This window comes from Pristiophorus japonicus, chromosome 1, assembly GCF_044704955.1.
Source record: "Pristiophorus japonicus isolate sPriJap1 chromosome 1, sPriJap1.hap1, whole genome shotgun sequence".
Classification (NCBI taxonomy): domain Eukaryota; kingdom Metazoa; phylum Chordata; class Chondrichthyes; family Pristiophoridae; genus Pristiophorus; species Pristiophorus japonicus.
The window spans coordinates 65,325,524-65,350,067 of record NC_091977.1 but is presented as its reverse complement, the minus strand read 5'-3'; the positions used below and the strand labels follow the sequence as shown (position 1 = coordinate 65,350,067).

The window sequence follows — 24,544 nt, the reverse complement described above, 5'->3', positions numbered from 1 at the left end:
TTCTCTATCCATGCTAATACATTTCCTCTGACTCCGCGTACCTTTATCTTCTGCAGTAACCTTTTGTGTGGCACCTTATCGAATGCCTTTTGGAAATCTAAATACACCACATCCATCGGTACACCTCTCTCCACCATGCTCGTTATATCCTCAAAGAATTCCAGTAAATTAGTTACACATGATTTCCCTTTCATGAATCCATGTTGCATCTGCTTGATTGCACTATTCCTATCTAGATGTCCCGCTATTTCTTAATGATAGCTTCAAGCATTTTCCCCACTACGGATGTTAAACTAACCGGCCTAGTTACCTGCCTTTTGTCTGCCCCCTTTTTTAAACAGAGACGTTACATTAGCTGCTTTCCAATCCGCTGGTACCTCCCCAGAGTCCAGAGAATTTTGGTAGATTATAACGAATGCATCTGCTATAACTTCCGGCATCTCTTTTAATACTCTGGGATGCATACCCTGTAGGTGGCGCTGTTGCTGGCGCTGGGCGGGCTCGGGCTGTAGGTGGTGCAGTGTGGGCTCGGGCTGTAGGTGGCGGTGTTCCTGGCGCTGTGTATGCTCGGGCTGTAGATAGGGCTGTTGCAGGCGCTGTGTGGGCTTGGGCTGTAGGTGGCGCTGTGTGGGCTCGGGCTGTAGGTGGCGCTGTTGCTGGCGCTGTGTGGGCTTGGGCTGTAGGTGGCGCTGTGGGGGCTTGGGCTGTAGGTGGTGCTGTTGCTGGCGCTGTGTAGGCTCGGGCTGTAGGTGGCGCTGTGTGGGCTTGGGCTGTAGGTGGCGCTGTGTGGGCTCGGGCTGTAGGTGGCGTTGTTGCTGGCGCTGTGTGGGCTTGGGCTGTAGGTGGCGCTGTGGGGGCTTGGGCTGTAGGTGGCGCTGTTGCAGGCACTGTGGGGGCTTGGGCAGTAGGTGGCACTGTGTGGGCTCGGGCTGTAGGTGGCGCTGTTGCTGGCGCTGTGTGGGCTTGGGTTGTAGGTGGCGCTCTGTGGGCTCGGGCTGTAGGTGGCGCTGTTGCTGGCACTGTGTGGGCTCGGGCTGTAGGTGGCGCTGTTGCTGGCAGTGTGTGGGCTCGGGCAGTAGGTGGCACTGTGTGGGCTCGGGCTGTAGGTGGCGCTGTTGCTGGCGCTGTGTGGGCTTGGGCTGTAGGTGGCGCTGTGGGGGCTTGGGCTGTAGGTGGTGCTGTTGCTGGCGCTGTGTAGGCTCGGGCTGTAGGTGGCGCTGTGGGGGCTTGGGCTGTAGGTGGTGCTGTTGCTGGCGCTGTGGGGGCTTGGGCTGTAGGTGGCGCTGTTGCAGGCGCTGTGTGGGCTCGGGCTGTAGGTGGCGCTGTGTGGGCTCGGGCTGTAGGTGGCGCTGTTGCAGGCACTATGGGGGCTTGGGCTGTAGATGGCGCTGTTGCTGGCGCTGTGGGGGCTTGGGCTGTAGGTGGCGCTGTTGCTGGCGCTGTGTAGGCTCGGGCTGTAGGTGGCGCTGTTGCTGGCGCTGTGTGGGCTCAGGCTGTAGGTGGCGCTGTGGGGGCTTGCGCTGTTGCTGGCGCTGTGTGGGCTCGGGCTGTAGGTGGCGCTGTTGCTGGTGCTGTGTGGGCTCAGGCTGTAGGTGGCGCTGTTGCTGGCGACCTGTATCTAGCAGCGTGTTGCCGCCGTGCGGCCGGTGCCGGTGGCAGTTTGCGGTGATGGCTGCGGCTGGTGTGTGGAAATACAGAGAGACTGCGGAGCTGGGCCCCGAACAACCGGCCACACTCGGTAGCGGCTGCGTGCACCTGATATTTGGGCGGGATATTAGTAATCAATTAGACAGGCAGCGGGGAATTGCCTGGGACTGATCGGTATTTGGGAGAGAGATACACTGAGAGACAGACATGGAGGGGGCGAGACCGAGAGGGAGGTGGGGAGAGACACAGAAAGGCCAAAGAGGGATGGAGTATGTGTTAGGCGGCGACGTTGCTGGTTGTGGTTATGAGTTGATCAGGTAGATTAGCTGAATGCAGGTGAGCATCATCATAGGCGGTCCCTCGAACGAGGATGACTTACTTCCACATGAGTTCACAGATATTTCAATGAAGGACCCGATGTTCCAGTCCTGAACTCCAGTTGAGGGGGTGGAAGATGCCTGTGCGTGGATTTTTTCAAAGTGTGGTGACCGTCACACACCAGCCAACACATGGGCTCGACTTTGCTCGGCCTTTATCCAGGACGACTGGAGAATGTACGGTCCTAGTACGCACACATATCGCAGTGTGGGCTGGCCCGTGCTACCCCATGGCCCTCGGCTCTTCTGGGCCCCGTACCCTCGTTCGGCGCACTTTCGCCCACAATGTTCCAGGGCCCGGCGCTCCAGCTGTATTTATAGTCCCGACCTGCGGTGGTGTTCTCACACGGGTCGGGGTGGCCCACAATGTTCCAGGGCCTGGCGCTCCAGCTGTATTTATAGTCCTGACCTGCGGTGGTGCTCTCACACAGGTCAGGGAGCATGATCACGCGGTGACCCACCAACGGAAGCCTTGCATAACCAGTGGGCACTGCATGATGTGGCTCGATGGTGAACACATTGGCAGCAGTGACCACAATATGATATGGTTTAAGATCCACCTAGAAAAGGAATAATACAGTTGAAAAACTAGAACATCAGATTGGATTTGGGCAGATTTTAGAAAAATAGCGAGTGAGGTGAGGTAGAATAAACTGTAGAGCATCATTTACCAGCTAAACTCAATTAATGTTTAGTATTGGTATGCAAATCCACAATTTACTTTTTAAATTGAAGTAGGTTAATTCAATTACTATTACTTTGAGTTAAAATGTGCAAAATTAGGCTCCTAATGCACCTTTATTTAAATTACTCAATGGATAATTGATTTTTTTTTTCATTTTAAAAAAAAAGCTTTGAATTAACAGGTGTGTTTAGGTTATGGTAGTTTAGTGGTTCTGATACTGGACTAATAACCCACAAGCAATGAGTCCAAATCCCACCAGGCCAAATTGTGCAATTAAATTCAATACATCTAGTAATCTGTGGGCTACACAAAATAACCATTATCTGGTGTTAGCCCACAGATTATCTTAAAAACCCAATTGGTTCATGCATGTCCTTCAGGGAAGGGAACCTGCCACCGCTACCTGGTCTGACCTACACAGGACTGCAGCCCCAAGCACATGGCTGTCCTTTAATGGCCTCTGGACAAACAACATTGCGTTGCTGGCATCGTCCACAACCCAAGATCAAATTTAAAAAATGTATATATTGGCCTTCAGTTTAAAAAACATATTGCATTGTTTGTCAAAAAGTTACCCAGAACCCTCTACCAGGCTCTTCTATGATTGCTGCACAAAATTATCCTGTGGGCCACTAATTAAGTTTATAAAATGTCCTGTTTTGCAGTTCAGTTTTCCAATGGGAGGCTCACAAATTCAGAAAATGTGGAATTTCAGCTGCACAAAAATATACACACAAATAACCCCCGGAAGAAGCATCAACTTATCTTGGTAAGAGTTAAGTGATGTGTGTTCTTGTGCAATAAAACACTTGCCATTTTGTTGTTTCCAAGAACAGGCTGTTCCATGGTTAAAACTGGCATAGCTGATTATTCTGACAGTTTAATATATTTAAACTGTTAACAGCATTGGTCCATTTTTTGAAATGCTCAACTTATTTGTTCAGATGATTCTTTTTCATTCCCTGCAGTCTGCTGAGACGGATAGATTGGCCTATGTCGGAAATAATTTTGGACCGAGTGCTCTGAAGTGCAACTCACTGTGCAAGTAAGTCTGTTTCTCTGACATGGTGGCAGAATTCCGTTTAAAAGTAATGCTGGAAATGTACAACAATGTCGCCCGCATCTGAAAAGAGGGGAGAGAGCGCGGCTATGATGACGAACAGGCACACTCTTGTGATTTGAGTATCACTTTTTGCACCTACCCACACATTCAATCCTGAAGTAGGTGATCCAGATTAGCTAGAATAAAATGGTCTTCCTTTCAGTTTGACCTAACCATTGTAAGTGGTTTTGAATCACCCCCCTTACAACAGTTCTAGACACCTGAATTATAGTAGTGAACAGAAATACAGTTACAGCCAGATCTTTCAATCTCGACCATCACAATGCTTTTATTCAAGTTAAAGTACATACCTGCACCAAGTAAAACACACCCTGGTGGTGTAAAACAAACAAACACAGTACAACACACAACCCTGGCCCGTCTGAACAGGCTCCTATCACCAAGTACCCACGACCAAAACACCCCTGCTTGGTTCGATAGGGCACCACCAAATCTGTTCAACAGAATGTGCGTATGCCTATGATCCGTGCAGAAACCTCCCCACTAAACCCCTAAGGCTTGGTTGGGACACAATGACATCCCTTCACACCATGCAGTGGTCTTAAAGAATGCTTGGGCTGGGATAATGCTCACCAGTTTTCCCTCTGGCTTACTCGCTGCTTCTCCCGATGAACTCTCTTTGCTCGTAGATGGTGTTTCTTCTCTCCGTCCCAGACACAGTGTTCGGTCTTTGAGTACGTTGAACGAAGCAAGCAAGCGTAGAAGAGGAGAGAGAGAGAAAGATGGCAGCCAAAACTGCCCCTCTTATTCCTGCAAAAATGCTCCTTCTTAGGCCAAAGTTAGTCCTTCGCCTGAGGCAGTACAACTAAAAAGTAAAATGAAACACCTTTTCGGCCGGTATCTTTGTCAATTGGCCTGTTCCTGGGTATAAAGCTCCAACAAGTCTGGGTGACCGAAAAGCTTCCTTTGTGTCTTGAGCACCGACCAGTCTTCCTGATGGGTTACCATTACATGACAAATTGTCCTCCATTAGGTTCCTTCCTGCGATGCTTCCCGTATTCAGCCATCGAATCATCCCTGCCTACCTGATCTGTATTCCTATGGAACATGTTTGGACCGGTCCTAAATCATGCTGTCTGCTTCTCTGCAGTAACAGAAAATGTGTCCAAAAGCAAAGTCCAAAAGTTTATGCTATTGCTGTCGATGTTTTCGCTGAATCCTTACACTATATTGTGAATTAAGCAGAATATCAGTTAGTTAAATTTGCAGGGCTCTGAGTAAGTAGTGGGGGAATGGGACTCATTGTTCAAAAAGCTGGTTTAGGCACAATGGGCCTTCTGTCCTGTAAGATACAATGATTTTTCCCCCAAATACAGCAACAGATTGGGCAATGTGGCCAGCAAAGCGCAGTCATTTTATTTAGCAGTAGAGTACAGGAAGCTGCAATGTTAGTTCCATAGTACAAAGTTTGCATGCTCGTGGTCTCTGCAGTGAAAAAGCAGCCAGATGCTGTAATGTGGAGTAGAGGCATTACTTGGGGTGTTCATGGAATAAGCTGCCCCGCATAACTTGAGGGAGAAAAGGAGACTGAGAGCGAGATGGAAAGGGTAATTGATATGGGAACGAGAAATAAGTTTTTATAAATACATGATACAGTTGTGCTGGTTGTCGTTACAATCATAATATCGATCATTATAACAGATCTGCTGTGGGATTGCTCGCATTGAGTTAGAGGATACACTTGTATAACAATATGGGTTTTCTCAACAAAGTGTGTCAGGGGAAGTGTTACATTAAGTGTGACAGGATTATGTGCTAGATGTAAAAGTTTTAATACATGTATATTTATATTACATGTCTCTGCATTTTCTGTCAACTTTTTCTGTTATAAGTGCCTGTGTCTGCATTCATGATTCCTATGTCTGCATTTATAATGGAAACTGCCTATGTAAACTTGTCATGCTGTAATTACACCCTTCCCCAGTGGCTATAATTACAGCGTGACAAATTTACATAAGTTTCCATTATAAATGTGGACATAGGATTTCATAATGGGAACGATGTGTGTCTTTAAAATGGGGATTGAAATATGTCTGCACCCTTTGGTCTATTTATTATCACCCTCTAACCACACTTCATTTGAATACTGCACTGAGTCTTGGCTCCCTTTGTGCAATGCCACAGGAGATTGTCTACTGTTGAATAAAATAATCCAAGACTTGCAGCTCTTTGTCAGGCTCTTGAGCTTTGAAAGGATGGCCTCACGAGTTAGGTTAATATACAGGTAGAGAACATTGATTGAGTGTTGCCAGCAATTTAATATTGTTTTTATTTCATGTTTTAAGCATTTGCAGTATTTTTAATCTACAGTGTACAGATTGCAAGTTTTTCTGCATTCTCTTTAATAAACTTTCACACTATAGTATAATGTATCTTAAAAAAACCTGGAGTATGCATGTACTTCCTGCACATCATACTTTGAACGTTACACACTCTAATGCAGGATTCTGTGTGGAAACAACGGTCGTCATTTAGAATGTACAAGCTCTTCAACGGAAAATACCAGTTGCAACATCTGCAGTTTCTCCGTTGACCTGCGTATGAATTCATGCAATATTTACTTAAATTGATTATATTTTGCAGCTTTAATGGGACACACACTTACACTATAGCAGCAGAATAATAAGAACATAAGAAGTAGGAGCAGGAGTAGGCCATATGATCATGGTTAATCCGATCATGGATTCAGGTCCACTTCCCTGCCTGCTCCCCATAACCCCTTATTCCCTTATCGTTTAAGAAACTGTCTCCTTCTGTCTTAAATTTATTCAATGTCCCAGCTTCCACAGCTCTCTGAGGCAGCGAATTCTACAGATTCACAACCCTCTTGAGAGAAGAAATTTCTGCTCATTTCAGTTTTAAATGGGCGGCCCTTTATTCTAAGATCGTGCCCTCTAGTTCTAGTCTCCCCCATCAGTGGAAACATCCTCTCTGCATCCACCTTATCAAGCCCCCTCATAATCTTATACATTTCGATAAGATCACCTCTCATCCTTCTGAATTCCAATGAGTAGAGGCCCAACCTACTCAACCTTTCCTCATAGATCAACCCCCTCATTTCCAGAATCAACCTAGTGAACCTTCTCTGAACTGCCTCCAAAGCAAGTATATTCTTTCGTAAATATGGAAACCAAAACTGCACTCAGTATTCCAGGTATGGCCTCACCAATACCCTGTATTAGCTGTAGCAAGACTTCCCTCCTTTTATACTTCATCCCCTTTACAATAAAGGTCAAGATACCATTGGCCTTCCTAATCACTTACTGTACCTGCATACTATCCTTTTGTGTTTCATGCACAAGGACCCCCAGGTCCCGCTGTACTGCGGCACTTGGCAATCTTTCTCCATTATACTGCATCTGCCAAATGTTTGCCCGCTCACTTAGCCTGTCTGCGTCCTTTTGCAGATTTTTTTGTGTCCTCCTCAACACATTGCTTTTTCTCCGATCTTTGTATCGTCAGCAAACTTGGCTACGTTACACTCGGTCCCTTCTTCCAAGTAGTTAATATAGATTGTAAATAGTTGGGTCCCAGCACTGATCCCTGCGGCACCCCACTAGTTACTGCCTTGTGGTTTACATGGTACAGGTTGAACCTCTCTTATCCGGCACCCCCGGGACCTGGCCGTTGCTGGATAAGGGATTTTGCCAGACGAGGGGAGGTCACATTAAATTGGATGGTACAGGTACTGAGCAAGGGGATATCGGGGCTGGCTGACTTGGGTTTGGGAGTGCTGCAGAGAGATCATGGGCGGGGGGGATGGGTGCGGTGGATTGTGGGGTCTGGCCAGCGATTGCGGGAGTTGGCAGCGAGGAAGGACTTCAATTTGTTCATGTCGGAACGGCTGGGAATGGTGCCGGATGAGGGGTGGTACTGGATAAGGAAGTCCCGGATAAGGGAGGTTCAACCTGTATAATGTTTGTGTTCTTATAAAGCTGCATAATCTCTGCATTACTGTGAGAAGTGCCACAGGAAATTCGCATCTATATTCTGAACTTGACAATTATGTATAAAATAAGAGCAAGGAAGGGCCTTTCTGTCCCTCATCCAGAACTTGTGCACCTCTTCCGTTAAAGATTCAACCCGTTCTAAGCCAACTTCTCTTAATTGACACTCCTTTTTAAATTTCTCCCAGTTTCCTTTCAGTGCAGTTTCACAGCTGTGGATGGCCCTTCGCTACTTTCATGTGTGAGCCTTGAGTCCTATTGTCATTCAACACTTACATTCATGTACTTTCTGGCAGGTGCTACTGGAGAACGATCAGGGTCCAAAAAGCTGTTTCCCTCCCCCATCCCATATGCTACCATGGCCAATTTAAAATCAAAACTCATCATGCAAAGTGAATACATTATGAATTAGTACGTGTGGATAGTGTGGTGAAAATGACACGAGTCCACCAATTTCTTGCATTTTGCCTGATTTTTTTTTCCTGCCATTTTCCCCCTTTGAAGGGTGTCCACAACTTATTGAGTAAGGAACATTCTTTATGGATGAGGTTTTTTGCCCGCCGGGAAAGGTGGGAGCATCACAGTCAACCTCGATCCTGCCGCCACCTGACACCCAGAAGCATGCTTCCAGCACGCAATACTGGAGCACACCCCCGGCCAATGTTTCATTGTCCTGATGGAGATGCTGAGCTCAATTGTGGTACCTCTTCTACCCCAAATCAGCAAACATGCAATAGACTTTGTGTCAAAATTGAGACCTTCCTGATCTGTATGACTCCATTGCTCCTTGCCATCAGGAAGCAATAATGGGTTTTATTTTTATTCTGATCTGTTCTGGTAATCTACTGAGTCTTCTGTTTTGACATTCAATTTGCCAGATTCAAAAAGTGACTAAGCAAAAAGTGACAAGAACAAAGTTTAACAATATAATGTGGTTTCCTCAGGCTGCTCAAGATGCCCTTTAACTATTTAAAAAAAAAGCACCATGAAACAGTTCAGCTGTTTGTATGTTACATTTTGATTGGATTATTTGCTTTTGGAGAGAACTGAAAAAATGTCACAGCGTTGATAAGAGAGTGATTAAGTGTTTACATGTAGTATTTGTATAAAATAAAAGATTAATGCCTGGAAATTACTGTTTCAAAATGGAAATGATTGGGAAGTTACTGGATAAAAGTGACTAAAAAGCTTTCATTTAGTGGAATGTGTTCTGTTCCATTCAGGTATTTTGTTGGTGTGCTAAATAAAACAACGGGGAAAATGGAAGTGCACGATGCTCAGCTGTTCAACATGCATCCCTTCTTTCCTGGTAAGTTCTCCTAATACATAGTTCTTGAGCATCCTGTGATTCTGGGGAGGTCCCAGCAGATTGGAAAACTGCAAATGTAATGCCCCTATTTAAAAAAGGAGGCAGACAAAAAGCAGGAAACTATAGACCAGTTAGCCTAACATCTGTGGTTGGGAAAATGTTGAAAGAAACAGTAGTAGGACATTTGAAAAAGTATAATTCAAACAGACAGAGTCAGCATGGATTTATGAAGGGGAAGTCATGTTTGACAAATTTGCTGGAATTCTCTGAGGATGTAACGAACAGGGTGGATAAGGGGGAACCAGTGGATGTGGTGTATTTGGACTTCCAGAAGGCATTTGACATGGTGCCACATAAAAAGTTACTGCACAAGATAAAAGTTCACGAGGTTAGGGGTAATATATTAGTATGGATAGAGGATTGGTTAACTAACAGAAAACAGCCGGGATAAATGGTTCATTCTCTGGTTGGCAATCAGTAACTAGTGGGGTGCTGCAGGGATCAGTGCTGGGACTCCAACTATTTACAATCTATATAAATGACTTGGATGAAGGGACCAAGTGTAATTTAGCCAAGTTTGCTGATGATGTTACAAAGATGGGAGGAAAAGCAATGTGTGAGGAGGACACAAAAAACCTGCAAAAGGACATAGATAAGCTAAGTGAGTGGGCAAAAATTTGGCAGATGGAGTATAATGTTAGAAATTGTGAGGTTATGCACTTTGGCAGAAAAAATTGAAGAGCAAGTTATTATTTAAATGGAGACAAATTGCAAAGTGCTGCAGTACAGCGGGACCTGGGGTCCTGGTGCATGAAACACAAAAGGTTAGTATGCAGGTACAGCAAGTGATCAGGAAGGCCAATGGAATCTTGGCCTTTATTGCAAAGGGGATGGAGTATAAAAGCAAGGAAGTCTTGCTACAGTTATACAGGGTATTGGTGTATTGGTGAGGCCACACCTGGAATACTGCGTGCAGTTTTGGTTTCCATATTTAGGAAAGGATATACTTGCTTTGGAGGCAGTTCAGAGAAGGTTCACTAGGTTGTTTCCAGAAATGAGGGGGTTGACTTAAGATGTAAGGTTGAGTAGGTTGGGCCTCTACTCATTGGAATTCAGAAGAATGAGAGGTGATTTTATCGAAACGTATAAGATTATGAGGGGGCTTGACAAGGTGGATGCAGAAAGGATGTTTCCACTGAGGGGAGATTAGAACTAGAGGGCATAATCTTAGAATAAGGGGCCACCCATTTAAAACTGAGATAAGGAGGAATTTCTTCTTTGAGGGTTGTAAATCTGTGGAATTCGCTGCCTCAGCGAGCTGTGGAAGCTGGGTCATTGAGTAAGTTTAAGACAGAGATAGACAGCTTCTTAATAAGGGAATAAGGGGTTATGGGGAGCGGGCAGGGAAGTGGACCTGAGTCCATGATCGGATCAGCTGTGATCGTATTAAATAGCGGAGTAGGCTCAAGGGGACTTTGGCCTACTCCTGCTCCTATTTCTTATGTTTTTATGTTCATAATTAGATATGGCTTAATCAAGCTTCTTTGTGTCAAAACTTGGATTTATGTGCCACTGTTAAGGTAGAAGCGTCTCAAGATGGAGTGACCGCAAGCCCGTTCAAAGAGTGGGTGTTGAGGGAATTCCAGAGCATAGGGCCTGGACACCGGAAGGCATGGCTACAAAAGGCCAGAGACACGGGAACAGATAATTCAGGATTGGGGAGGGGGTCGTGGAGCTGGAGAAGGTTATAGAGATTGGGAAGGGTGAAGCTATAAGGAAATTTAAACACAAAGATTAGAATTTTAAATTGGAGGTTGGAGGCTTTGAGAGACCAGGAGCCAAAATAGGTCAGTATAGATGGGTGATGGGTGAGCGGGACTTGGTGCAGGATGGGATACAGGCAGCACAGCTTTGGATGAGTTGAAGTTTACAGAGGGTGAAGGAAGGGAGGCGGCCAGGAGAGCATCAGCATAGTTGACTCTGGAGGTGACAAAAGCATGGGTGAGGATTTTGGCAGCAGATGGGCTGATGCGGGGAGGATGTTGGCAGTGTTTTTGAGGTGGAAGTAGGCGGTCTTATGATGGAGAGGCTATGGGGTCGGAAGCTCAGCTCAGTATTGAATAGGATGCCAAGAACATAAGAAATAGGAGCAGGATTAGGCCCCTCTAGCCTGCTCCGCCATTTAATAAGATCATGGCTGATCTGAAAGTTTGTGAACAGCCAGGTTCAGTCTGAGACAATAGCAGGGGAGAGAAATGGAACTGGTTTGGAGGGTGGAGTGGGCAGCTTATTTGGGCTGTAGGAGGTTACAAAGATAGGGAGGGATGAGGTAATGGAAGGATTTAAGCACAAGAATGAAGATTTTCAACTTGAGGTGTTGAAGGACGAGGAGTAATAGGCAAGCAGGATTCAGGATTCCATGTGACACACTTTGGGATGCTTAAGAGATGCAATAAGGCATCGTATAAATGCACGTTAATTTATTTCTCAAGTTTTGTCGGAGGTTGCCTGGAATTGCATGTTTATTGTGGTCTAGCACCAGAGACCATTACCTGTGACATCAGTAGTGTGTGCAGTGCTAGACTTCCAATCCATCTCCCAAGAATTATTTGAAATGTCCATTATGAGTCGGAGCAACGTATTGATGCTAGTGTTGTCTCCTTAGGTGAATCTGCTGCAGGAGGGGATACTAATGAAAAAGGCATCTCTTACAGGGAGAAGGTAATTATTCTTTGTGTAGCATTTGACAAAGACTGCGCTGTGTATTATCTTTGTGTTGCACTGCAGCTACTCGCCAAGGCTTCTTCAGCAGCACCTCCCAAACCTGTGACCTTCTCCAGCCAGAAGGACAAGGATGGCAAGTGCATGGGAACACCATCACCTCCAAGTCACACACGATCCTGACTTGGACATAATTAGCCATTCCTTCATTATCACTGGGTCAAAATTCTGGATCTCCCTATTTAACAGTTCTGTGGAAGTACTTTCATTACACAGACTGCAGCGGTTCAAGAAGGCCCTCCTCCACCACCACCACCACCACCTCAGTGGAACTAGCGATGGGCAATAAATGCTGGTTTTGCCAGTGACTACCACACCCAGAGAATGAATTAAGAAAAAAATCACTGAAGTATGAATTCAAAATTACAGATGACACCACGTGAAAGCAAATCTAATTCTATATTGAAATCCTTGATATCGCCCCACGCCCCCAGTTAATGCTGCTTTGATGATGTATCCCCACTTTTAAATACTGTTCCAGGCGAGGAGAGATTGGGTTACTTACAGCCTCCTGCCAGTACTGCCCACAAGAAAGCGCACTGGGATAAATTGTAGGTCTACAGTTCCATGAGCAGTGACACCGATCTGGTTCCTCACCCAAGTGGCTGTTCTACGTGAGTAGATATTGCACTATTTGTCGATTGAGGTCTCCACAACCATGTAGAGTCCTGTCCACATAGAAGCACTGCTGCACAGACAGTAACCATGCAGTGTTTCTAGTCCAGCATTAATATGGATAATTGTAGTGTTCCCACAGCTAACCTGCCTGAGATTGGCTAATTCAGCACAGACCAGAGATAAAACTGCTGAGCTGTTTGCAACATCACCTATTGCATTTACCCATTCTGGTTTTAAACTCCCCTTGTGGGGAAGCAACTCCTGAAATGAAAAAAGACCATTCAGCTCATCAACTTTTCTTTCAAAGGCCATGTGTAATTTGTCCCTCTTATAGAAACATAGAAAATAGGTGCAGGAGTAGGCCCTTCGAGCCTGCATCACCATTCAATATGATCATGGCTGATCATGCAACTTCAGTACCCCATTCCTGCTTTCTCTCCATACCCCTTGATCGTTTTAGCCGTAAGGGCCAGATCTAACTCCCTTTTGAATATATCTAACAAACTGGCATCAACAACTTTCTGTGGTAGAGAATTCCACAGGTTCTTAATTCTCTGAATGAAGAAGTTTCTCCTCATCTCGGTCCTAAATGGCTTACCCCTTACCCTTAGACTGTGACCCATGGTTCTGGACTTCCCCAACATTGGGAACATTCTTCCTGCATCTAACCTGTCCAATCCCATCAGAATTTTATATGTTTCTATGAGATCCCCTGAGGATTTGTTCTGTATAAATACTCGCTGATCACAAACCCTGGTCAGTAAACAAAAATATAGAAGAGGGCACAGTAGAGTGCTTAAAAATAAGGTTCTGACATAAATATGTTTTGAGTATAGAAGCTTGGTGGTTATGATAGTGGACTAGCATCCCAGAGATTGAGAGTTAAAATCCCTTATTTACTTAATGAGTGATAAAAATTTGAAAAAAATACCAAGCAAGGTAATCAAAACAAAAACATTGGGGTTATTCAGAATTCAATTGGATGTCATGATGGAAGAGTTAAGATACCAACGGGATGGGATGCGATGCGTGACCTTTTCTCACCCTGACATTTGTATGTGTTCTTAAAGTTCTTTCTCCTTCCCTTCCCCTGAACACCAAGCACCATTCCCGGGCTGAAGGCGAGTTTCTGTCGGGCTTCTCTGAATGTCGCTTTGTAACTAACTGCCAGTAGCCTCAAGAGTAGCCTTGGATTGAATGACTGGTACAAGCATTCTGCAACCCTTCACTTCTACGCCGTGCCTCGCGTCTACAGTCTGGCTAGGTGCAAATGTGTAGTATCTCCAAATTTGCGGATGACACTATGTTGGGTGGCAGTGTGAGCTGCGAGGAGGATGCTATGAGGCTGCAGAGTGACTTCGATAGGTTAGGTGAGTGGGCAAATGCATGGCAGATGAAGTATAATGTGGATAAATGTGAGGTTATCCACTTTGATGGTAAAAACAGAGAGACAGACTATTATCTGAATGGTGACAGGTTAGGAAAAGGGGAGGTGCAATGAGACCTGGGTGTCATGGTACATCAGTCATTGAAGGTTGGCATGCAGGTACAGCAGGCGGTTAAGAAAGCAAATGGCATGTTGGCCTTCATAGCGAGGGGATTTGTGTACAGGGGCAGGGAGGTGTTGCTACAGTTGTACAGGGCCTTGGTGAGGCCACACCTTGAGTATTGTGTACAGTTTTGGTCTCCTAACTTGAGGAAGGACATTCTTGCTATTGAGGGAGTGCAGCGAAGGTTCACCAGACTGATTCCCGGGATGGCGGGACTGACCTATCAAGAAAGACTGGATCAACTGGGCTTGTATTCGCTGGAGTTCAGAAGAATGAGAGGGGACCTCATAGAAACGTTTAAAATTCTGATGGGTTCAGACAGGTTAGATGCAGGAAGAATGTTCCCGATGTTGGGGAAGTCCAGAACCAGGGGTCACAGTCTAAGGATAAGGGGTAAGCCATTTAGGACCAAGATGAGGAGAAACTTCTTCACCCAGAGAGTGGTGAACCTGTGGAATTCTCTACCACAGAAAGTTGTTGAGGCCAATTCACTAAATATATTCAAAAAGGAGTTAGATGAATCCTTACTACTAGGGGGATCAAGGGGTATGGAGAGAAAGCAGGAATGGGGTACTGAAGTTGCATGTTCAGCCATGAACTCATTGAATGGCGGTGCAGGCTCGAAGGGCCGAATTTCTATGTTTCTATGTTTCTAATAGTGGAGCAGGTTTGTCTCAACGCTGGTGATGCTGTATCTTAATCACATAGCATCCCTCAGCTGAGTATATGGGGCTTTCTCATAGGCACTAACAAAAATGGCAGTCACCTACTAGGAGGCACAGCTCAGTCCTTTGAGTTTGTGTTTACTTTTCCATTTCACTTGGCATCATGTGTTCATGTGACAAGTGTGAGCTAATGGAATTTGCTCAATCAAGGTAAACAACTGGGAGCAAGTAGAAACCTGAAAAAGACCTCAAGGCCTTTAGGTCAACTGCTTGAACAATCAGGATTTAGAATATTGCATTCATTCAATTTTAGTTTAACCAGCCTGTACAGGCCTATGAATAGGAAGGAAGTAATTAACCAAACTGATGTTTTGCTATTAATCTGTATTAACTGCATGCTGTTGATTTCTAGGTGGATTCTCTCATTGAGGCCTTTGGTACGAACAAGCAGAAACGTGCCTTGAGCTCTCGCAGGCTGAATCAAGTTGGGAATGAGACCTTGCAGAAAGCTGTGGCCAAAGCAGCAGAAAATATCATTGATAAGAAAGGAATAACAGGTAAAAGAGTCAAATTGCAGGGCAGAGGCTGCTTCATTACTATGATAAGATCAAACAATCGCCATGCACAAAATCATTTTCATTTACAGCAATCAGAGGAAAGATGCAAGGGGAGGGGCATTGAGGTTTAACGACTATTTTGTCAAGTTATGCGGATAAATCACATATGCATCTCAGAACCATCCATTGTGATGATTGGTCAGCACCAAAGTTTTGCATTGCATTGCTGAGAATCAGAGAAATGAAAACGTCCGCTCACTTTAGTGACAGCTAGTAAGACATAGGCACATTAAATACATGATACATGAAAGAATCTTTAATGCAGAGAGATTCGGCATTATGGATGTCCGCAGTTCTGAAGACTGCTGTTGGTCTTGAATAATTGGGGAATATCATCTATCTGGGAGGAGATATGTAATAGTTTCCATGCCTAGTTCTTCTCGGTGAGAACTTAACACAAAGTACTTCATCCACATGCCCCAAGTTAGGTCGTCGTTTAAGAGATCTGTATGCAAAATAAATCAAGACCTGGATCACAGTGACTGAAATAGAGGGAAATAATTATTTTAAAGGGTATGTAAAGTTCTGCGAAGTGAAGACTGGGAACAGGCTGCAGTACAGAATGGTGGGTTTATGATGAAAATAGGAATTTTATGGCGGCGTACTCGAGTATGCCATCATACAGCCTTTGAAATCCACCACAAGTTCGGGATAAGCACAAGCGCTAAATCCCGAACTTGCGGTCTGTCAATGTACAGGCCATCTGCTCCGCCACTGACATAGAGCTGGGCTATTTTTCCACCAACTGCCATTACGTACGGAAATTTTATGGCTGGTAGATAGAGGCATAGAGCCTGTTTCCACAGCATAAGGGGTTATCCAAAATGGAAAAAATGCTTTTTATATAAAATTAAATGACTTAAAAGTTTTAATGAGAAGCAATCCTAGTGTATGGTAAAGCTGCAGGTTTTTTTTAATGTTTACATTTCATAACTGTCTTCATAGTGCACAGTATTTGTTTAGAAGTGTGAATTATGAGTAATGAATTGGATTCCCATGATCAAAGCTAAATCTGCATGTATTTTAAAGGCTATAGTAATGTAGTTATTTAAATGAATGAAAGACTAGCTGTTTTCTGATTGACGGACTAGGCCCATGTGATCCCAGGTATGCTTCTGTACAGGCTGTGTCCCTGGGATCCGTGGGCCGTTACGCTGCGCTCCTACGCGTAATGTCAGAATGCATGTTTTCGCAGGAGAGCCGCCATCAGATAGGGGCATAGTATTTTTGCAGGTCGACCGCAATTTTTGGCCCTATATCTTTTATATTTATATTTTAAATAGGGTTAAATGGCATTCAAAATGGCATCAGCCAGCAGTATCTTTGGATGTCTGCATGAAATTGTCTTTGTTCTGTGGTGGTTAGTGTGTGGTACCCAGTGCACGTGGCTGGCTAAAATTAGCCATTGTTAATTTATTCAATGAGTATGTTTGTCCTTAATGTATTTTGATGGTTTTTATCCCTATTGGATTACCCAAAACAGATCCAGAGGCTAGATTTTTGTCAAAATTCCGCCTATTTACTGCTGAGAAGCACTTTACCGCCCAAAATAGTGTTTAAATGGAAATTACTGCCCATATACCGTCGGTGGTAAATTCGGCAGTCAATTACCGCCGGCAGTAAGCGAAACTGCCCGCCCATTTTTTACAATTAAAATCTGTCATCATTGCTTGTGTACTTCCCAAAATGACGTTAGAAGTGGAAATTACTGCCGGGCGCTAAATTTGGCAATTCGCCCAAATACCGCCCACCTTTAAAAACCGCTCAGAAGAAGCTGCACTTCCCTGACCTTAACCCAGCGGTATGGACGCCATGTTTTAAATCGGATGAACTTAACGAAAAGGCTGCTTCAAATTTGTGAGCATTAAAATAATTGAGTGATTTTAAGGGTGTTTGAAAATCTTGAACTTTATCTGAGCACATTGTGGTCAATTTAGAGTACATTTGTCGTTTAAGGACAATTGAAGAATTTTGAAGACAGTTTAGGATAATTAAAGGAATGGGGCCTGTAATTTCTCAGCCAATACTGCTGACTACTCACATGCTGCAGAATAGAGATGGAAGAAGGTTCATTGAAGAGCATTATGTGCCCAATCAAAGAGGTGGCAGACTGCTGAGGAGGAGGAGGAGGCCTTACTCCCAATGCATTTACAGGGAGCAGCGGTCAGACCTACATTGACCACTGCACGACCCGGGGATTATACATGACTTACCTGCCACCACAACTGGATCTGCACCACCGCGGGTGACCAAGCGATTATGTGCCCCTACAAGGGCTGTGGCCCGCTCCTCGAGATCAGTCAATTCAACCAGCTCTGCCGGCCCTCCTGTGTGCTGACGTTCCGCGCGATTGGAAAATATCTTTTACTGCAAAGTGACAAGCATGGTATAAGCTAATTGCCCAGGTACTAGTACGGAACACACAGATAGACAGCCACAATTAGCCATCCCCAATGCTCTTCATCAATATCCCATTAATGTTATATGTTAATACCGTTAGGATGCAATTGAAGCATGAAGAACACATCTAAATTCCGAAAAGCAATGTAATAAGATTGTGAATAGGAAGTAATGCATGACACCAAGCTTACCCAGCTTACCAAGCTCAACTACAATCTGGCAGATTTACATTTTAAGTAACGAGTCAGTGCATTATTAAAGTTAGTACTTTCGCAGGCGCAACGAGGTCGTTCCCAGCGCTTGCAGCACTGGCTTGGCTCTCGATAATCATGGGCGGCCGACAACACCACCTCTGCAATCTCCGTCCATATGCATTTGTACACCCTGGGGGGGTGGTTTCCCACACCCACCCTGGGTCAATTGGGTCCACCACATCTCTACCTCGTGGACCAAGGCAGCTTGGGCCTCGTCCGAAAAACGTTTGGCCCTCTTCCTCCCTCCTACCTCAGCCATGTCCTGCATCCCTCCCTCCCTCAATATCTATTGTTAATGGATTTCAAATTGGTAATAATGTTTAAAACGTCAAATAATCTGCTTAGCCTCTCTCCACTTGCTCTCTCTGTCTGTCTCTCTCACCTTTCCTCTTCTGCGCATGCGCAAGTGACCCCTGACCCCCGTATCACGGGAAAAGTGAAGTGCAGAAAAAAAACCAATCACGCATACGCAGAACGGCTGTTGTTAGGGGCGCTGGCCTTGCACAACGAAAAAGACTTCCACCGCTCACTTGCTGCTGCTCACTTATTACTGCCACCTCCCCCCTGCCCTCCAAAAAAGCCGAAACTAGCGGTTTTGAAAATGGGCAGTATTTCGGCAGTTCTTAAAAGTGGGACATCGACTACCGCCCAGATATATACCACTTCCCATATCTTGACAGCCTCTTGTCAACAAAGGCAGACATTGATACGGAGATTCTACATCGCCTTCAGTGCGCCAATGCAGCCTTCAGCCGCCTGAGGAAAAGAGTGTTCGAAGACCAGGCCTTCAAACCTACCACCAGTCTACAGGGTCTACAGGGCTGTAATAATACCCGCCCTCTTGTATGGATCAGAGGCATGGACGATGTACAGAAGACACATCAAGTCGCTGGAGATATATCACCAACGATGTCTCAGCAAGATCCTGCAAATTCCCTGGGAGGACAGACGCACCAACATCAGTGTCCTTGCCCAGGCTAACATCCCCAGCATTGAAGCACTAGGCACACTCGATCAGCTTCGCTGGGCAGGCCACTTAGTTCGCATGCCAGACATGAGACTCCTTAAGCAATTGCTCTATGCGGAGCTCCTTCATTGCAAACGAGCCAAAGGTGGGCAGCAGAAATGTTACAAGGACCCATCAAAGCCTTCCTGGTGAAGTGCGACATAACACCTGACACCTGGGAGATCCTGGCCGAAGAGGTGGAGAAAATACATCCGGGAGGGCGTTGAGCTCTTCGAATCTCAACGCTGCGAGCGTGAAGAGGTCAGGCGCAGGCAGCGGAAGGAGCGTGTGGTAAATCAGTCCCCCCCACCCCCCCGACGAATGTCTGTCCCACCTGTGACAGGGTCTGTGGCTCTCCTGTTGGACTGTTCAGCCACCAAAGAACTCACTTTTGTAGTGGAAGCAAGTCTTCCTCGATTCCAAGGGACTACCTATGATAATGATGATGATGGGCGAGAGCAGTATAAGTGGAAAGTCTAGCCCCTGGTGTTTGTTTCCTTGGAACTCCCTACAATTGTAGATTAAAATGTTAAATTGATGTCCTAAAACTTGGGCTTGATTGCCACCTAAGACCAGGGAGATATTTGAATTTTCTCCTTTTAGATGTTTTACCTATATTCATTCAACACCTCAGGAGGTTCACAATGGAGCCCAAGTAAATAGCCTGTTCTGATTCCATATTTCTTCATTCCTTACAGGATATTTCATTGTTAGTGATTACTGCGGGGTGGAATAGCATTCCGTTGCACCTTAACAAAGGATAGCAGGATACTAGTTGACACCTGAGATTTCCTATATTTAGTCTCAATCATGGCTGTACTTTTGGGAAGGATCAGAATTGACGCCAAGCCATTCCTGCACCTGTCTTTCACATAGAAGTAGGAGTGGGTCTTTCAGCCCCTTGAACTTGGCCTGCCATTCAATCAGATCCTGGCTAAGCTATACCTGAACTCCATTTATCTGCCTTTGTTGCATATCCCTTGATACTTGCCTAACAAAAATCTATCGATCTCAGTCTTGAAGATTTCAGTTGGCCATTGGGGGGAGTTTCAGATTTTCACTATCCTTGCGTGAAAAAGTACTCTCTGTTTTCACTCCTAAATGGCCTAGCTCTAATTTTAAAATGATGCCCCTTGTTCCAGATTCCTCCATTAGAGGAAACAATTCTTCTGTATCTACCCTATAGAATCCCTTTATCATCTTGAAGATCTTGATCAGATCACCCTTCAACCTTCTAATCTGAAGGGAATACAAGTCAAGTTTATGCTGCCTGTTCTCATAATTTAACTCTAAGCCCTGGTATTATTTGGATGAATCTTACTATAGCTCTCCAAGACCAGTATCTTTCCTGAAGTTTGCAATAATCAGATGGGGTCTGACTAAGCTCTGTACAACATACCAACATACTTAAGAATATCTAACTATTTAGGTCTCAGACTTAGTTGGGTGCAATAATGTAGTGCTTGTGGTACAGGTTGAACATCTCTAATCCGGCACCCTCGAGACCTGGCCTGTGTCGGACAAGAGAATTTATCGGACCACGGGAAGTCACGTCGACCCCAGCCTCCAGACTTAAAAACCTCACTGTCAGCAAAGTTTTAGAATTGCTTCCTACAAAAGCTATTTGTGCTAATCTGTAACTAGTACCATGGGCTCCATACCTTCTATATCAGCCACGTTGTGGCTATTTTGATGTAAATAGGACGGATCTGGGGAGTGTGCTTGCAGGTTGGAAGTGAGATTCGCCGACGGGTTGCACGGCGAGAGGGGCTGCTGTTTGATGTAAGGAGCCCCGTTGTTCAGCGCAGAGGCCGAAGGAGCCCATGCTGATGCCGAGGTAGTATGCATGGAGTGCGGCTGCATCACCCCACCGCCGGTCAGCAAGGGAGACGCTAGTAGTGAACTGGCGGCGTGGTTGGGGTAGTCTCCGACCGAAGATCACATACAGCTTCCCATATAGTGATCGTTGTTGGCCGCGAGGTGAAAGACAGATTATCCCGGTAAACCCATCCCGTCAAGGTTGCTGGCCAAATGTCTTCCAGCCTTGGTAGGAGCCTCGGAAAAAGGGGAAGTGGCTCTGGAGGAACTGGCAGATCTCGCTGAGCGTCAGCCGTTTGGTGGGAGAGCTCTGGATAGCCATCACAGTCAGGGCTATGTAGGAATATGGCAGCTTCTCTGGGCGCCGCATGCCAGCGTTTGTTTTCTTAGTTTAGGCAGTGGAGGTCGCTAATTCCATCTCAGAGGTCTGACAACGGTCGGGTCGTTGTCAGCAGCGCTGTCAACAGTACCCGGTTTCAATAAACACTAATATCCCTTCACCTGATACCCGGTCAGGCCCTCACCTGCTCTCTGACCCAGCAGTGCTCCCGCCCACTCTGTAGTGCCTCGTTCCGTCCCTATGGGAACCCACGGCTCCTCCTGATCCCAACCCCATTTTCAGGCGTGACGGCTGTGAAGCAGTTCACGTGGACATGGGGAAATCATTCGCCAATTTCTTGTATAAAAAGGATTTCCATCCGGCTTCCGAGTCCAACTTCAAAAAGGTGAGCGGCAGCTCGGGGAGGGTGTTGTTGGTAGGGGGCAGCAACAATGTCACTGGGTCCGAGGGCTGCCCGCCCGCCCGCTCACAAGACACAGCGTGGGTCGCGACCCCTCGCCAGGAATGATGCCAGACCAGGGAGGTTGCCGGACCAAAGCGCGCCGGATTTGCGAGGTTCAACCTGTACTAGACTAGCATCGGAGAGATCATGAGTTGCAAATCCCATCATGTCAAGTTGTGAACTTGCGCTCAATAAATCTGGTTATTTACCAGAAAAGTGTAAAAACCCAACTGGTTCACTATTTCTCGTTGGGAAGGAAACCCAGTCTGGCGTACAATATCTGTTTGATTTGTAATGACCTCAAGTGTCCTCACCACATTCTTAGGGCTACTAGGGGTGGTTGCCATCCACATCCTGAGAACAAATTTTTAAAAAAATTAGCAGGGTGAAGATTCCACTGGGTGAATAAGCAGTTACATATTTGTGCAATCCTGTGTTTAGCACAGTAAATGTAAGGAAATAGCTACTCTTCTGTTTTTGTGTATTACTATGGAGTGTTGTTTGAGGTGTAACATATTTCCCACATTTTGTTTTCCCAAAGCTTTGGCTAATGAGGCAACGCAGTTTGAGTCTCAGGACAAGTCGAGCTTTCTTCCTCCCTGCCATGCTGATGCAGATAAGCCTGAGGATGTTTACAAGTTTGAGGACAGTATCCTTTACTAACTGAAAGTTGAACTTGTGCTTCGTAGTTAGTTGCTCTTCACTAGTACAGTACCAACGCTCTAGAAACAGTTGAACTTGTCTTTAGGAGCTATACACAATGTATTTAATGTTACTATTCTGTGGTGCATGCTGTTATAGAGAGGGCTTTAGATTTGGTGCAGGGGAGGGGAGTTACAAAGTATTAAAAGTAATTACAGCACAGATACAGGCCATTCAGCCCAACTGGTCTGTGCCAGTGTTTATGCTCCACACAAGTCTCCTCCCACCCTTCGTCCTCTAATCCCATCAACATATCCTTCTATTCCTTGCTCCCATGTGCTTAACTAGCTTCCCCTTAAATACAGGTATGTTACTTGCCTCAACTACTTGTTCCACATTCTAATTACTCTCTAGGTAAAGAAGTGTTTCCTTAGTTCCCTGTTGGGTTTATTAGGGACCATCTTATACTTATGGTCCCTAGTTCTGGTCTCACCAAAAGTGGAAACATCATCTCTACATCTACCCTCTCAAATCCTTTCATAATCTTAAAATCATCTATCAGGTCACCCCTCAGTCTTTTTTTCTATAGAAAAGGGCTCCAGCCTGTTCAGCCTTTCCTGATGGGTATAGCCTCTCAGTTCTGGTATCATTCTAGTTAATCTTTTTTGCACCTTCTCCAGTGCCTCTATAACCGTTTTATAATATGGAAACCAAAACTGTTCGTAATATTCCCAAGTGTGGTATATGCAAGGTTCTATACAAATCTAATAAGTTCTCTGCTTTTCAATTCTACCCCTCTAGAAATGAACCGCAGAACTTTGCTTTTTTTATGGCTTTATTTACTCCCATCGCTGCTTTTAGTGATTACCCCCAGATCTGATCCTTTACCCCATTTAGATACTTACTTTCCGAGAAGTATGTGGCCTCCTTATTCTTCCTACCAAAATGTACCAGCTCACACTTATCTATATTGAAATTCATTTGCTAATTACACACCCATTCTGCAAGTTTATTAATGTCTTCCTGTATTTTGTCGCAGTTCTTCTCTGTCTTAACTGCACCCCCCAATTTGCTGTCGTCCACAAATTTTGAAATCGTACTTCTGATTCCTGAGTCCAAATCATTTATGTAAATGATGAACCATCCATGGTCCCAGCACCAATCCTTGTGGAACACCACTTCCCACCTTTTCCCAATCTGAGTAACTACCTTTAACCCCTACTTTCTGCTTTCTGTTTTGTAGTCAGCTTGCTATCCATTCTGCTACATGTCCCCAGACTCCCACATGTTCTGAGTTGTAGGGATTGAAACATACTCCGTTATAGATTCTGATAGAACTTTCCCGTGTCCTAACAATCTTCTGCATGAATAAAACATCTTCTAATCTCTCTTCATACTTTTGGTGATGATCTTAAATTTAAACCCTGTAGTTACTAACTCACCATTCAGTGGAAATAAATCAAAAATTCTCATATTTTGATCACCACTATCAGATTTCCTCTTGACCTTCTTGGTTCTAATGAAAAGAGCCAGTGTTTCACTATTCTTTCCTCGTAACTAAAGCCTCTTATCCTTGGTATCATCGTAATTAATCGCTACTGTATCTTTTCCCTGGGACACCCAAAATTGGACATATTTTTAATACAGCCTAACCAATGATTTGTACAGGTTTTTATATTTTAGGCCCTTATTTATAAAATCTAGAATCTCATACATCTTTTGTTTTGAACTTGCCCTCCCACTAAGATTTGTGTATCCGAACCTCCAAGTCTCACTGCTCCTCTACTCCTTTTAAAATGTTACCAGTGTATAATTCCTTTCCTTATTCTTCCTCCCAAAATTAAATACATCACATTTCTTCACATTACATGTCACCTGACATCTACCTGCTCAAACTATAATGGTTTTTAACAGAGAAGTTGATAAATATTGGAAAAAAGAAAAACTTAAAAGGGTATGGGAAAGGGTAACTGGTGCAATGGGCTGAATCATCTTGTGTGCAGTAACATTGTAAGATTGTGATAATTTAGTCCATGTGAAGATCTTAATGGTGAGACTTTCTGTAAGAAATGATGAACACTTGATCTGTTTACAGTTCTGCAATGGTATTGGACAATTGGACACAATCATTGGGTGATTGTAGTTTTGTGTTAAGTTTCTTAAGGTTATCATATTTTCTTCTGTGGGTGGCTTCTTAATTCATAATAAGTCATCTCAACACCCGAGTATCAAGCACTCGAAGCACACTCTGTACCACTGAAGATTAGCACTGCTGAAGAAATTTGCAAACTGGCACAAACTGGCAAGTAAGTTTATTTAGACA

The 24,544-nt window shown here is 44.8% G+C and overlaps 1 protein-coding gene across 1 annotated transcript in view; it reads left to right on the top strand.

The window, feature by feature from the left end:
• The first annotated feature begins 1,622 nt into the window (after window positions 1–1,622).
• The window catches only part of polr1e (RNA polymerase I subunit E), a 47,456-nt gene continuing 24,534 nt past the window's right edge, over window positions 1,623–24,544 (top strand). Inside the window, exons 1-8 of the mRNA XM_070900860.1 lie at window positions 1,623–1,738; window positions 3,375–3,478; window positions 3,678–3,754; window positions 9,003–9,088; window positions 11,754–11,809; window positions 15,115–15,259; window positions 22,121–22,228; window positions 24,431–24,527. Coding sequence (XP_070756961.1) covers window positions 1,669–1,738; window positions 3,375–3,478; window positions 3,678–3,754; window positions 9,003–9,088; window positions 11,754–11,809; window positions 15,115–15,259; window positions 22,121–22,228; window positions 24,431–24,527 — 743 coding nt within the window. The 5' untranslated portion in view covers window positions 1,623–1,668. The remainder of the gene's footprint in view (window positions 1,739–3,374; window positions 3,479–3,677; window positions 3,755–9,002; window positions 9,089–11,753; window positions 11,810–15,114; window positions 15,260–22,120; window positions 22,229–24,430; window positions 24,528–24,544) is intronic.